We start from the raw sequence: 12,497 nt of genomic DNA, 5'->3' as shown, positions 1-12,497 counted from the left end.
ATAATCCAAATTCACTAACATTTTTTGTTTTATTCTTATTATTAATATTTATTAATGTTTGTATATAGAGTTGGGTGCAATCAAACATGACAACTATTGAAAATTGAAGGTTGAAACAACAAATATGAAGATCACTCCCAATTTGCTATGTTTAAGACAACTTAGTATTTTGCATTGTTGTTATGTTTAAGATAATTTGCTTTGATTTATTTATGTTATGTTTTTTAGTTGCGTTTTTTTATGCTTAAGAAAATTTGTTTTTTTTTTTTTTGTAATATGTATTATGTAATACTAAACATCTAGTGAAATTATTTTTATTTATTTTTAATTATGTAATAAGTAGAAAGTAATATAGTTAGTAATAGTAGAAAATCACAAGTGACATTAAACTAAAATGAAATTGACATTTTAAAATGGGTTTTAAAAATTCAGCAAATTTGAATCTGAAATCAACTCAAAAAAAGCTCAAAAAGATCTTGGATAATGAATTGAGAAAAAAAAAATGCCCAAAAAAAATTGAATTGGGCAAGAACAAAAGCCCAAAAAAGGGCCCAAATTGACAAAACCGACCAGTAACCGGCCGGAACCAGTTTGGTCGGTTTCACTCCTCTACACTGGTCAGTTTCGACCGGTTTTTAGGGATAAAACTAACCAGATGGTCTTGGTTTTAATCATTACGAAAAAAATAAAAAATATATAATTTCAGTAATAATCAATTCCTTAATCATTAAGTAAAAAAAATTAAAGTGCATGAGCGGTAAGATTGAGCAGTAAGTTTGATGGGCTCTACTAGCATTTTCCTAAAAGGAAAAAACAAAGACACATAGAAGAAGTGAAAAGAAAAAACGCATACAGAAAACTCTGAAAGCTTATAAATAGACACTACGCATTTAAAATGCTATGCAAACCCTTTTATAGAGAGAACCTCTTCCTTTTCTCTAGAAAACTCCATTTCAGTGAGAGCCGTTGCAGGATAGGAGGGTGGAGTTGTGGCACTCCTCCTCCTCTCACTCTCCTTTCCATTTCGGCATTGTGTATACACTTTCAAGGTAGTGTTTTGTCCCTCCTCCCTCCACTGGTTCGGTTTTGGTCAAATTTACTGCTCTCCGGTCGCCATCCGCCTACACGTTCCCCACCACCCCATCATACAGCCACCTATCTACTGGGACGGAGTGGAGTAGTGCCAAAAAGATCGGTGCGTGACCCTCACACAAGGCTTGTTTCCGTGTGTGTTCCTCATGCGCCGTCGCGTAGCGACGACTACACGTGCCATACCAGCAGATTTATCTCGCCGAGATCTTCCTAATCTGGGCCACTCCGTCTTCATCCCACCAGTACGTGGCCTCCACTCGCCATCACAGGAGCGTGGGAATGCAGATGATCATTGGCTGCATATTAGTCCACCTACCAATGATCTCTTAAAAGGGATTGCGGATCTCTCCAAAATTCATCTCAAGACAACATACAACAGTGCATCCACCACTCTCATCGCTTTTAGCGGAGGTTCCACCGCCACCAGTGGGGTTCTATTGTTCGCAAATTTTTACGAACAACTTATCACCATCTTTTAAGAATGTGTCCTCTTTGTAGGACATGGGTGAAGACCAAGAAATTGGTCACAAAAATCTTTTTTTTTTTTTCTTTTTTATTCACCACTTTGCACTGTTGTTATTATTTTGGAGTGTTTGTTGGAGAATCTCACTCCCTTCTCCTTCTCATGTATCGTCTTTTCTTATGAAGTTTACTTGCTTGTTCAGGGAAAAAAGAAATAATAAAGACACTACGCACAAGGGCATGGGAGAAGGGCACGCCGATCGCAACTTAGAGAAAAAAAATAATGATGCGACACAAGAGTATCTAAGAGAAGAAAAGAACTTGGACTTCTACCTCCAATTTTACAGCCATATTTACGTTTTGAGAGCATTATAATTTTTATTTCTTTTTAGTTTCTTTTAAATATTATTTTGATGTTTATTTACTTTCTGTTTTTGGATTTTATTTTCATGAATATGTCTAGCTAAATTTTCAATTAAGGTTGAGGAGGAAACCTCATTGATGATTAGTATTATTTATGAGATTGATTTTTTTTTTCCCAGTTATTTATGTCTTCAATGATATATTGTTCTTAATTCATATCAATTGAGAGAGATATAATTCTTTATGAGTTCAATTATGTTTTTCTCATGATCTATAATAATCTTAATCAATTGAGAGCCTGATTTATAATTTTGTTAAAAATAAAATCTCATATCTTTTGTTATTTGTTTAACAGTTACAAGTGATGATTTAATTTTATATCTTTGAACGAAAAAGAACATATTTTAGATATTTTCTTAAAAAAGGGTTTCAACGATATTATTTTCCATGATAACAAGATTGAGTTCTAGATTATCATTTAGATGTTTGGGAAGAATCAGTTCTCATAAATATATTATTATGAATTAATAAGGTGGATTCCAAAACCTTAGTTCACTTTCCATTAATAGTTTATTCGTTGTGTAGATTAGTTTGCATTTTAGAATTTATTTTAGTTCTTTTTATTGTGATTAGTTTATTAAATTAATTATTTCTAGCTTTTATTAATTAATTGTTTAGATCTTAATTTCTTATTTTATTTTGCAATTCTTCTTTCTGAACTAGATTAGAATTTATTTGATTTATATTTAATTGGTTTCCTACGTTTTAACAAGTCCATATAGGTTCGACCATGTTCTTGCAAAAATTATACTTCGGTACGGTTCGTGCACTTGCAAGTATAATTAAAATTCCAGACGTATACTCATGACCTGGCGATATGATGTGGAAGTCGAACTATATTTTGTGTAAATCTAATGATTTTACGGTTAGTTGAGGGGTAGGATGTGCTACCCACCCGCCCAGTAGATGAAAGGGGTCTAGATGGAGGCAGAAGCGGGGGGACAAGAGCAGGGTAGAAACAACCACCCGCATGAGGCAGTGGCAATGGTGGGGATAGCTAAGAGTGCTATTCGCCTATTTAGGGCGGGTAGCAACCCTAGTGGCTAATTTAGGCGGGTTAGAGTGGTATGTTATTACTCCTGGGTAACTAAAAATGATTGGTTCTAGCTTTCTTTAAAAGAAATTTTATTTATATATGTGTGTGTGTGTTCAGCTAATATCTTGGGTGGCATTTAAAATATATATATATATATATATATATATATATATATATATAAAGTGTTCAAACCTTTAGGTGTTAACTTGGTGGGTGTAAAACTCAATTTTCCAATCTTGGGACTCAATTGCCAAACAGCTCTAGACATAAACTTTAGCTTTATCCATAGCCATCCTGTATGGAAATGTGCACTACTATTAAGCGGAGAATTATGGAAAATGTCTCTGTCTCAATGTTTAAATGAAACATGGCTATATTGTCTTTTTGAAAATTTAATTACCGACAAAAAACGTTGTGTTCTTAAAAAAAATTTAGGAATAATTTCGTCTTTTTGAAGTCAAAATATGGTTTATTAAAAATTTTCTTATATAGTTTAATTTAGTGGTGATTGTAAAAATTGATAGTTTATGGATTATAGAAAGTAGGGGTATGTTATAATTGTCCCTTAACGATTATGATTGCCATGGAAAGACTTCATACATCCCAAGATACCAAAATATAAAATGGAGAAATCTTAAAAGTAGACGAGCATTTCAAGATAACTACGATGATCCATCCAAGAAACTTTCAAGCGCATACTTCAAATCTCAACCAAATAAAAGTTTGCGACACTTCTTTCAGGAAAGCTTTCCTATCTAAGAAATCTATCCATCCCACATTAATTGTTTATAGGGAATGTGTTGGTGCATTGTTCCTATTATGGTGATCGACAATTTATAACATGATCCACATTTGCTTTAATTGTACTTGTGCTTAAGGTGAACATCCATGCCTTCATGTAAAAATAAGTAAATGACAAAAAATAAAGATAAATGGAATACAAAGATTTATATGGCTCGACGAAATGACGTCAATTCACATATCTCAAAGGAGATGAAAAACAAATATGAATATGGTTTTGTACAAGCTCTCATATTCTCATGGCTATATGCTACAATGAGGATACAAATGGAGGAAGGGCCCAGAAACTAGAGAAGTTAAAGTCCCCCAAATCTATGTGATAGTCTCATTTCACATTTTAATGTAGTGGGTTTACTTATCAGTAGGGGTGCTACCTCCTATACAGTGGGTAGCCACCCATCCCACACCCTGTCCCCACCTGGGCGAGTAGAGCATCCACATTTGCTTGTCGGACAGACAGATTGATGCCACCACCATCCGGCCACCCTATCCAATAACACATTTTTTATAAAACAATCCAATAAAGTTGTATATACATAAATAAAATATAAAATATAAAAAGAATGCACAAACCCAACATAAAAAAAAAACCCTCAAAAAATGGCACAAAATCGCATTGATTAGAGCCACGGGCTATAGCTGCACCCATGGATCATAAATATCTATTCATAGATTTGAAAATTTGTGGGCAGATCTTTATGGTCCATAGCCGTGACCATGGGCCATAAAACTTGTAGGCCTACGTTCGCAGCCATGAGTCTTTAACTTACAGATCCATTACAATAACTGTAATTTTAGGTTGTAGAGACTCACAACCAAGATGTGGTCTTATTATCGTAAATTGCACCTTAGTTGTGACCAACAAAAATAGAGAGAGAAGGCGGGCTGAGAGGAGGAGAAGAAGAAGAATAAGAGAAGAAATGAGAGAAAGGAGAAAGATTAACAGAAGAAATGAGATAAAAAGAGAAGATTGAAATGAGAGAAAGAAGTAGACGTCATAGTCTATATAACTGTGGAAGATATTAGGACATCGTTTTGGGGAGGGGGATAAATTATCTTAAAACAAAATGACATCGTCTTGGTGAGTTATAAAAATGAAGACGTTTAATTTATATATATATATATGTATATATGTGTGTATATGTAAAACTTGAGCAAGTGTCCCACCCGACACCCGTCCCCTGTTTCTTTCTCTTGGTGGGGTGCCCACCTGATGTAGGCGGGATGCCCGGACCACCCTAGATGGGGCAAGGTGTGAGTACTCAGTCTCAACTCTACTTACTAGACTTTATCTCAAGAGAAAATATTGTGAAGTTGTTCTTTGATTTATATATGCATGTTGCATGATTTTTTTCGATCACTTTCTTTTTCAACATAAAATTGAGTTTGTAGGTATGCACTATGAACCATGATCTCTGAACATTTTTCTTCACAAATATTTTTTTTGAAGGGACTTTTCATTACAAATATAGCAACACTACAAAATCATTTGGACAAACGATAATTACGTATGGATAGGGTTCCAAGAGCTTCTACCAGTATCCTGTTTCTTCTATATACAAATTTGAGGGATGATTCAATACACTTGTTGCAAGATTAGAAAATTGGGCACCAATAAATGGTCTTAAATTACTCAAAAAGCCTTTAGACCAATGAATACTTCCCACCAACCCCGGCCAACTCCTTTAGGGACCAACTGGGCATAGACTACTTTTAGTCAAGCACGAACGATGGACCCAGAAATTTCTGCGGTCGCTGGGGCCCAATATTTTGATAACCAATTAGTATCTGACAAGTGTCGTGATATTAGCCTCAAAGCTCAGGTGCTAATACCCATGTAGGCGAATATTCCATGACATGGTGATCGACTACTAATTTCATGTCGTAGAACCTTTTAGAATCACCTGCCGCCTACCGCTGGCCCTACCGTGTTATTTTTATTAATTTATTATTACTACTAACAAATAAATTAAGAGAACAAATTTATACAATTTTATAATATATATATATATATATATATATATATAAGTGTTATACACTCTATTAAAAAAATATTTAAAAGAATATAAAACTCATGTTAAGAAAAAGAAACTATTTTTTATGATGGAATTCCTTCTCTTAAAACGGAGTGCAGAAATTTATAAGCTCTAAATTTATATCAAATATTACTCAAGAAAATATACTTTCATGTTACTCTACTTAGTGGAAAAATTGATAAATTTTAGGTTGTGTTTAAATGTTAAATTGAATTTAATTTTTTATAAATAATAATGAATTGAATAGTAAAAAGAGTTATGTAAGGATTATCTAAATTGAATTTAAAATATATTTAAATATTAAGATGAATTTAATATTTTTTATAAGAAGTTAAAAAATGTTATGTGTTCTACGTAAAAAAATATGTTGAGTTGAAAAAAATTATGAATCTTACGTGTAATGAAGTTTTAAGTTTAGATGAATTTAATAATTTGAGAATTAAGTATTTAGATATTAAACTCAACTTAAAATTAAATTGAACTTAATTGAATCTTACAATTAAATGCAACCTTAATTAATTTAATTATTTTTCTAGAAAAAAGACATAAACCTAAATGTTAGTAAACAAAATAAAAACTCCATAATACATATAAAGGTTTTTAGAATGTTGTATTTAATAAATGATTTTAACTTTTATAATTTGAAGGCCAACTAAATACTAGAATTAATAAATAAATGTCACCGGGACACGTGTCCGACATCCAGAAAATTTGCAGACGATCGCCGCCCATCAAAATCTTAGCAAGTGCAAGACCTTTCTAGTCTATTGCCCATAGCTACTGTTGGTCCAGAACCTTCTCCCAGCCCTCGCAGCAACCGTTCGATTTCCTCATGGAACGCGTACTGTCGGGCATGCAGACGACTATCATCCCAAATTGTATAACGAATATGCCGGAATTTCTGGCTCATCTTCATTTCATTTCACCGCTATATATATGTACGTATATGCAAAAACCCTCCCCAGGAATCTCCCAACGGGTCACACAGAAACAAAGCTCCGAGAGTCACGAAACAATCTTAACTCCAAGATTCAGCATTCTCAAGCCTTTAGATTTCTCTCCCATTATTTAGCCATGGCTCCGGAGCTCCTCGCAGCTGCTGCGAAACCCGCCGGGTGCATTAAACCTGCTAGCCCGCCAAGCCGAGCCTACGTGACTTTCTTGGCCGGCAACGGGGACTACGTGAAGGGCGTCGTCGGGCTGGCCAAAGGATTGAGGAAGGCCAAAACGGCGTACCCGTTGGTCGTCGCGGTGCTTCCCGACGTGCCCGAGGAGCACCGTCGGATCTTGGTGTCTCAGGGCTGCATAGTCCGCGAAATCGAGCCCGTTTACCCGCCCGAGAACCAGACTCAGTTCGCCATGGCCTACTACGTCATCAACTACTCCAAGCTCCGTATATGGGAGGTACGTAAAATCACGTCAAGCTCATGTCTTTTGGCTGCTCTCCCGTTCTTACACGTGGCTATCTAACATGCATGGCATACTCGTGTGTACTATGTTGATTTGTTTGTTTGTTTTTTTCTTTACGGGTGTAATTACAACTGTGTTTTGGTTTTGGATGCAGTTCGTGGAATACAGTAAAATGATATACTTGGATGGAGACATCCAGGTGTTTGAGAACATCGACCACCTCTTTGATTTGCCGGACGGGCATTTCTACGCAGTGATGGACTGCTTCTGTGAGAAAACATGGAGTCACACCCCGCAATACAAGATAGGGTACTGCCAGCAGTGCCCTGAAAAGGTCAAGTGGCCCACCGATCAGTTGGGCCTACCGCCGCCTTTCCTTTACTTCAACGCCGGCATGTTTGTGTTCGAGCCCAGTTTGTCCACCTACGAGGACCTCTTGAAGACCCTGAAACTCACAACTCCAACCCCATTTGCTGAGCAGGTTCGTGGAATCAACATTGTATTTAGTCGATCTCTTGGTAATTCTGGTGGTTCCTTCAATTATTAGCACTTATGTTTGATGGGTGATTCTTCATTGGCTAAAACTAGGATGTTTTGTTCTTTATTTGGCAGGACTTCTTGAACATATTCTTTAAAGATAGTTACAAGCCCATCCCGCTCGTTTACAATCTTGTGCTTGCTATGTTGTGGAGACACCCGGAGAATGTGGAGCTCGAGAAAGTTAAAGTTGTTCACTACTGTGCAGCAGTGAGTATTTTAATTGCAGAACTATTTTGGTGGTTTTTGGATTGGTTGTAAATTGCACGTAGCTTAAGCTGTTTGAATTGGGGAACAATGGCAGGGATCAAAGCCATGGAGATATACGGGGAAAGAAGAGAACATGCAGAGAGAGGACATCAAGATGCTTGTGAAGAAGTGGTGGGATATTTACAACGATGAATCATTGGACTACAAGAAGCCGGCCGCGGCTACCGACGGTGAAGCAGATCCAGTGAACATCCATCCCTTCTTGGCTGCTTTTTCCGAGGCCGGTGCCGTTCACTATGTGACAGCACCATCAGCGGCTTAGAATCGGTTCTCGGGATGAACTCAGAATCAGCCAGGAGTAAAGGGAGAATCAAGAAATGGGAATTACCTTTGGAGATTTTGTGTTCAAGTCTTTTCACACTGTTTTATGTTTTCTTTTGCTCGATTGGGATTGAAGTCATTTCCCAAACTGAAGGGGGTTTGGGCTTTTGGATCTGTTCATCGTGTGATTAGAAATAAATACTCTTTTAAATTAAAAGTGTCCCTCTCTCTCGATCTTTCTACCATCATCATCAGGTTGACTTTTAAAGCGACTGTGTGAAGCTTTGAATAGCCACGGAGGTATAAAATAATTTTATATTATAAATATTATATATATTATAAAGGAAAACCGGTATATTTATCTATTTGAATTGAGAAGTGATCTATTTATATATTTAGGTTAGCTCAAATGAACAATTTTAACCAGTTGGGTCAAAAAGATGATGAATAGACGAGACACTGTTAATTTTAATGAGATGGTGTCGTGGCATGCATGGCGAATCGTGCGTGGTAATTTATCCCGATGGTCACTAGCTGATCCAAGCCTGCTAAAGATAGATTAATCATAATTATGCTGATCAAGAATGACAACATCTATTAATTATTTCCTGAAAGGAACCCCAGCCAGCCAGCCAACTGCAGATAGGTGGAGATGATGCAATTAATATCATAATCATATTTCCTGAAAGCTGAAAAGAAATATTATTAAAAAATTATTTTCGTGAATTAGAGTCGAGCGTGTCAAATGACTGAACTTTCCTGAAACTGATGATCTCGTGCATGTTGCGGTAATTTGAACACAAATGCCCTAAAGCTATGTAGCCAAATGGCCAATATATAACACATGCTCATGTATATAAATATAAATATATATATATATATATATATATGCCTATTACTTAAAAGCGTCTATATATGTACTGTTTATTAATGTTCATTAACAATAATAAACAGTAAAGTAGTTTTTTTTTTTTGTCCGTGTGAATGTCAATGTGCGAAGTAATACCATAATCTTGCGTAAAGAATGAGAAAGAGGAAAAAAAAAAGTGAGAAAAAATATTGATTTTTGAGTTTTAAATGAAGAATAAAGAAGCTTTTTTTTTTTTTCGTTGCATATTTTTTTCGCATATCCTATTATTGTTTATTATATCATACACTAAAAATCAACTTTAATTTATAAAATATTAATTTTTCATCATTAAATAAATGATAAAATTTTACCGTACATTTTTAAGATAAAAAAATTATCTAATTAATTTGAATTTTTAATATAATTTAAATTTCATAATAAATGATGAACATAAATAAATAATAATTTTATTCTTATATATTAGACTATTTTAATATTTGAAATTACACTTTATTTTTTTCTTCAATTTGACAGATGTGGCAAACGTGTTTTTTTTTTATCAATTAGAAAATCTTATGCCATACAAGATTTTACACAAGTACCACTAATTTAAAAGTAATCAAGCTCATTCTAGAGATCAACGCAATCACTGAATCTAATAAATAGCAAAAATAGAAAAAAAAAATATGAACTAATTAATTACTGTCGTCTGGCCGATCTGACGCTTCTGTCATTTCCGACCTTACTATACTAGGATTCCAATTAACCTTTTATATATGTATGCGTATATATATCTCCTTATATTTAAAAGTGTGTATCGTCTGATGAACAGTAAAATGGACAGTAATGAACAATGATAAACAATATTCTTATTTTACGTTTCCCTTCTTCGTCCATCTCTACATCCTCACAGCAATCCTCTTTACAAAATCACCACAAAATATCACAAAAATTATTACAAAAGAACTGCTACCGAAAAAGTAGTCTGAAAATATGTGTCCTGAATGTGTATTTCACTTTTTTATTTTTATTTTTTTTTCATGTATTTTATTAATCATCATAAACATTTTTAAAAAAACAAAAAATTCACAACATCATTAAAAAACAATTTCTTAATCACTAGGTAAAAAAAAAAAAAAGGTGAGAGAGGGAGAAAGAGAAAGCGAGACGAAAATGAAATTTTTTAGGATTTAAATATAACCCTTCATTATAATTATCCAAATTTGATCAAATGGTAAAAATTTAAATACTTATTTAAATTAATTTAAAATAGATAATTAACATATAAATATCATATATAAATAAATTATCAAATTTAATTTATAAAATACTAATATTTCATCATTAAATAAATGATGAAATTTTGTTAAATATTTTTAAAAAATTATAACTATATAAATAATTAGAATTTTAACATAATTTAAATATGATAATATTTTTAATTAACTAAAGAGAACTGCTACAACTACTGAAAAAGTAGTCCGAAAATGTGTCCTGAATGTGTATTTCACTTTTTTTATTTTTCTTTTCTTTGTTTTCATATATTTTTTTAATCATCATAAATATTTTTTAAAAAAAATAAAAAATTCACAATATCATTAAAAAAACACTTCCTCAATCACTAAATTAAAAAAAATAAAAAAAAAAATTAGGCAAACGTCCCTTTGGACGTTACCCTACTGCTAGTATATATATATATATACACACACCGTCTCGATCCCTTGTATAAACTCCACCTGATCATCCAAGGCTCATCAGTCATCTACAGCTTCCTCATCCTCAGATGCAAAAATATTGCAAATTAAAAGCAAAAATCAACCTAACGGCCAATTCATTTATATATAATTTACGGGCCGGTAAGTTGATATATATATATATATATATGGCTCCGATCCTGAGCAAGCTGCTGCTACTGCTACGGTGAAGGGTCAGGGCGCTAGTGATCGAGCATACGAGACGTTCTTGGCTGGAGACAGAGACTACGTGAAAGGAGTAGTCGGGCTAGCCAAAGGGTAGAGGAAGGTGAAAACGTCCAACTTTTGCCAGCTGGTTTGCTCTCAAGACTTTCACATAAAATAAAATAAATAATTTAAAAATTTTAAATTTTAAAATAAAAATAATATTAAAAAATATATTCTAATAATATTTTATTAAATTTTTTAATTTTAATCTCAATTTATTTTTTTCCTGAAAACAAAGAGGCTAGACTGGCTGTGTTGCCGAACGTCCCCGATCATAAGCATTGCAGCATCTTGGAGTAGTCCTTCGGCTGCATGGTCCGGGAGATCGACCCCGTCTACCCCTCGGAGACGAACCATACCCAGTTCGCCTGTGCCTATTATGTCATCTCCATATATGGAAGGTATAACGTATATATAATTTGAGATCAACTAATAACTAACACGTGTATTAATGTTAAAAAGGTGCTTTCATGATGTGAATGCATGTGCGAGGTTTGTAGGAGTTATATATTATCCTTATTCAATTAACATAATTTATGATGTCTTCGCAGCACTTAAATTTGGATGTTGAATCGTTGATATAAAACCAATTAACTTATAAATTTTAATCTAAAAAATTAAAATAAAAGGCCAACTCATGCGTTATTATTATGAGAAACTTTGCTGATCATGGTATCATTTTCTAAAGAATAGTCAAAGATTATATGAAGTTTGTGGAACACATCCATAATATTTATTTAGAAATTATAATGCGTCTTCTGTTTGTTCGGATCGATGTACGTAGTTTGTGGAGTATAGTAAGATGATATACTTGGACGGGGACATCCAGGTCTACGACATCTTTGATTTGCCGGCCGGTCACTTCTCCGCAGTGATGGACTGCTTCTGTCAATAGATGGGATACTCAAAACATGAGTGTTCTGAAAATGTCAAGTGGCTCGCTATCAACATCAGAAGATTATGGTTTCTCATTTTCTTTTTATTGCAAGAATGTATTCTAAATTGGGACACTGCGCGCATTGATCAGCGGAGAAAATGCATATATATTATTGTTCAAAGATTGATGAAATCAATATTTATTATTATTTGATATTTTTAAGAATATTGTAAAAGCTAGATAATAATTGACATCCTTAAAACTCTCACAACCACCATGTCATACAAATTAAAATTAGGAATTGATGAGCGTAAAATCTCCTAAAAGAAAAATAATAAGGGTCTAGGAGTGGATAAGAGATTAAGATTTGATCTTCCTCTATAAAACGAAAGGATCTGCCATCGATTGCATTAGTACTTTTTCCTCTTTTCTTATTGATTTTGATTTTAAGTAGTTCATATTCTCTCATAAAATATTTATG

The 12,497-nt window shown here is 33.9% G+C and overlaps 1 protein-coding gene across 1 annotated transcript; it reads left to right on the top strand.

The window, feature by feature from the left end:
• The first annotated feature begins 6,724 nt into the window (after nt 1-6,724).
• LOC108993694 (galactinol synthase 1-like) lies at nt 6,725-8,558 on the top strand. The gene is made up of 4 exons (XM_018968677.2): nt 6,725-7,254; nt 7,415-7,741; nt 7,873-8,007; nt 8,102-8,558. The coding sequence occupies exons 1-4, from the start codon at nt 6,787-6,789 to the stop codon at nt 8,327-8,329; spliced, it is 1,158 nt and encodes a 385-aa protein (XP_018824222.1). The 5' UTR covers nt 6,725-6,786; the 3' UTR covers nt 8,330-8,558.
• The last annotated feature ends 3,939 nt before the right edge of the window (nt 8,559-12,497 follow it).

This window comes from Juglans regia, chromosome 8 (assembly GCF_001411555.2).
Source record: "Juglans regia cultivar Chandler chromosome 8, Walnut 2.0, whole genome shotgun sequence".
NCBI classification, from domain to species: domain Eukaryota; kingdom Viridiplantae; phylum Streptophyta; class Magnoliopsida; order Fagales; family Juglandaceae; genus Juglans; species Juglans regia.
This window is presented reverse-complemented; position numbering and strand designations above follow the sequence as displayed.

What these genes read in the sequence shown, in the direction of transcription:
- LOC108993694 (XM_018968677.2), top strand. Translation starts at nt 6,787, where the DNA reads ATGTACGTATATGCAAAAACCCTCCCCAGGAATCTCCCAACGGGTCAC. An exon ending in CAACCCCATTTGCTGAGCAG is followed by an intron (nt 7,742 to 7,872) that starts GTTCGTGGAATC and finishes TTTATTTGGCAG; the next exon opens with GACTTCTTGAACATATTCTT. An exon ending in TTGTTCACTACTGTGCAGCA is followed by an intron (nt 8,008 to 8,101) that starts GTGAGTATTTTA and finishes GAACAATGGCAG; the next exon opens with GGATCAAAGCCATGGAGATA.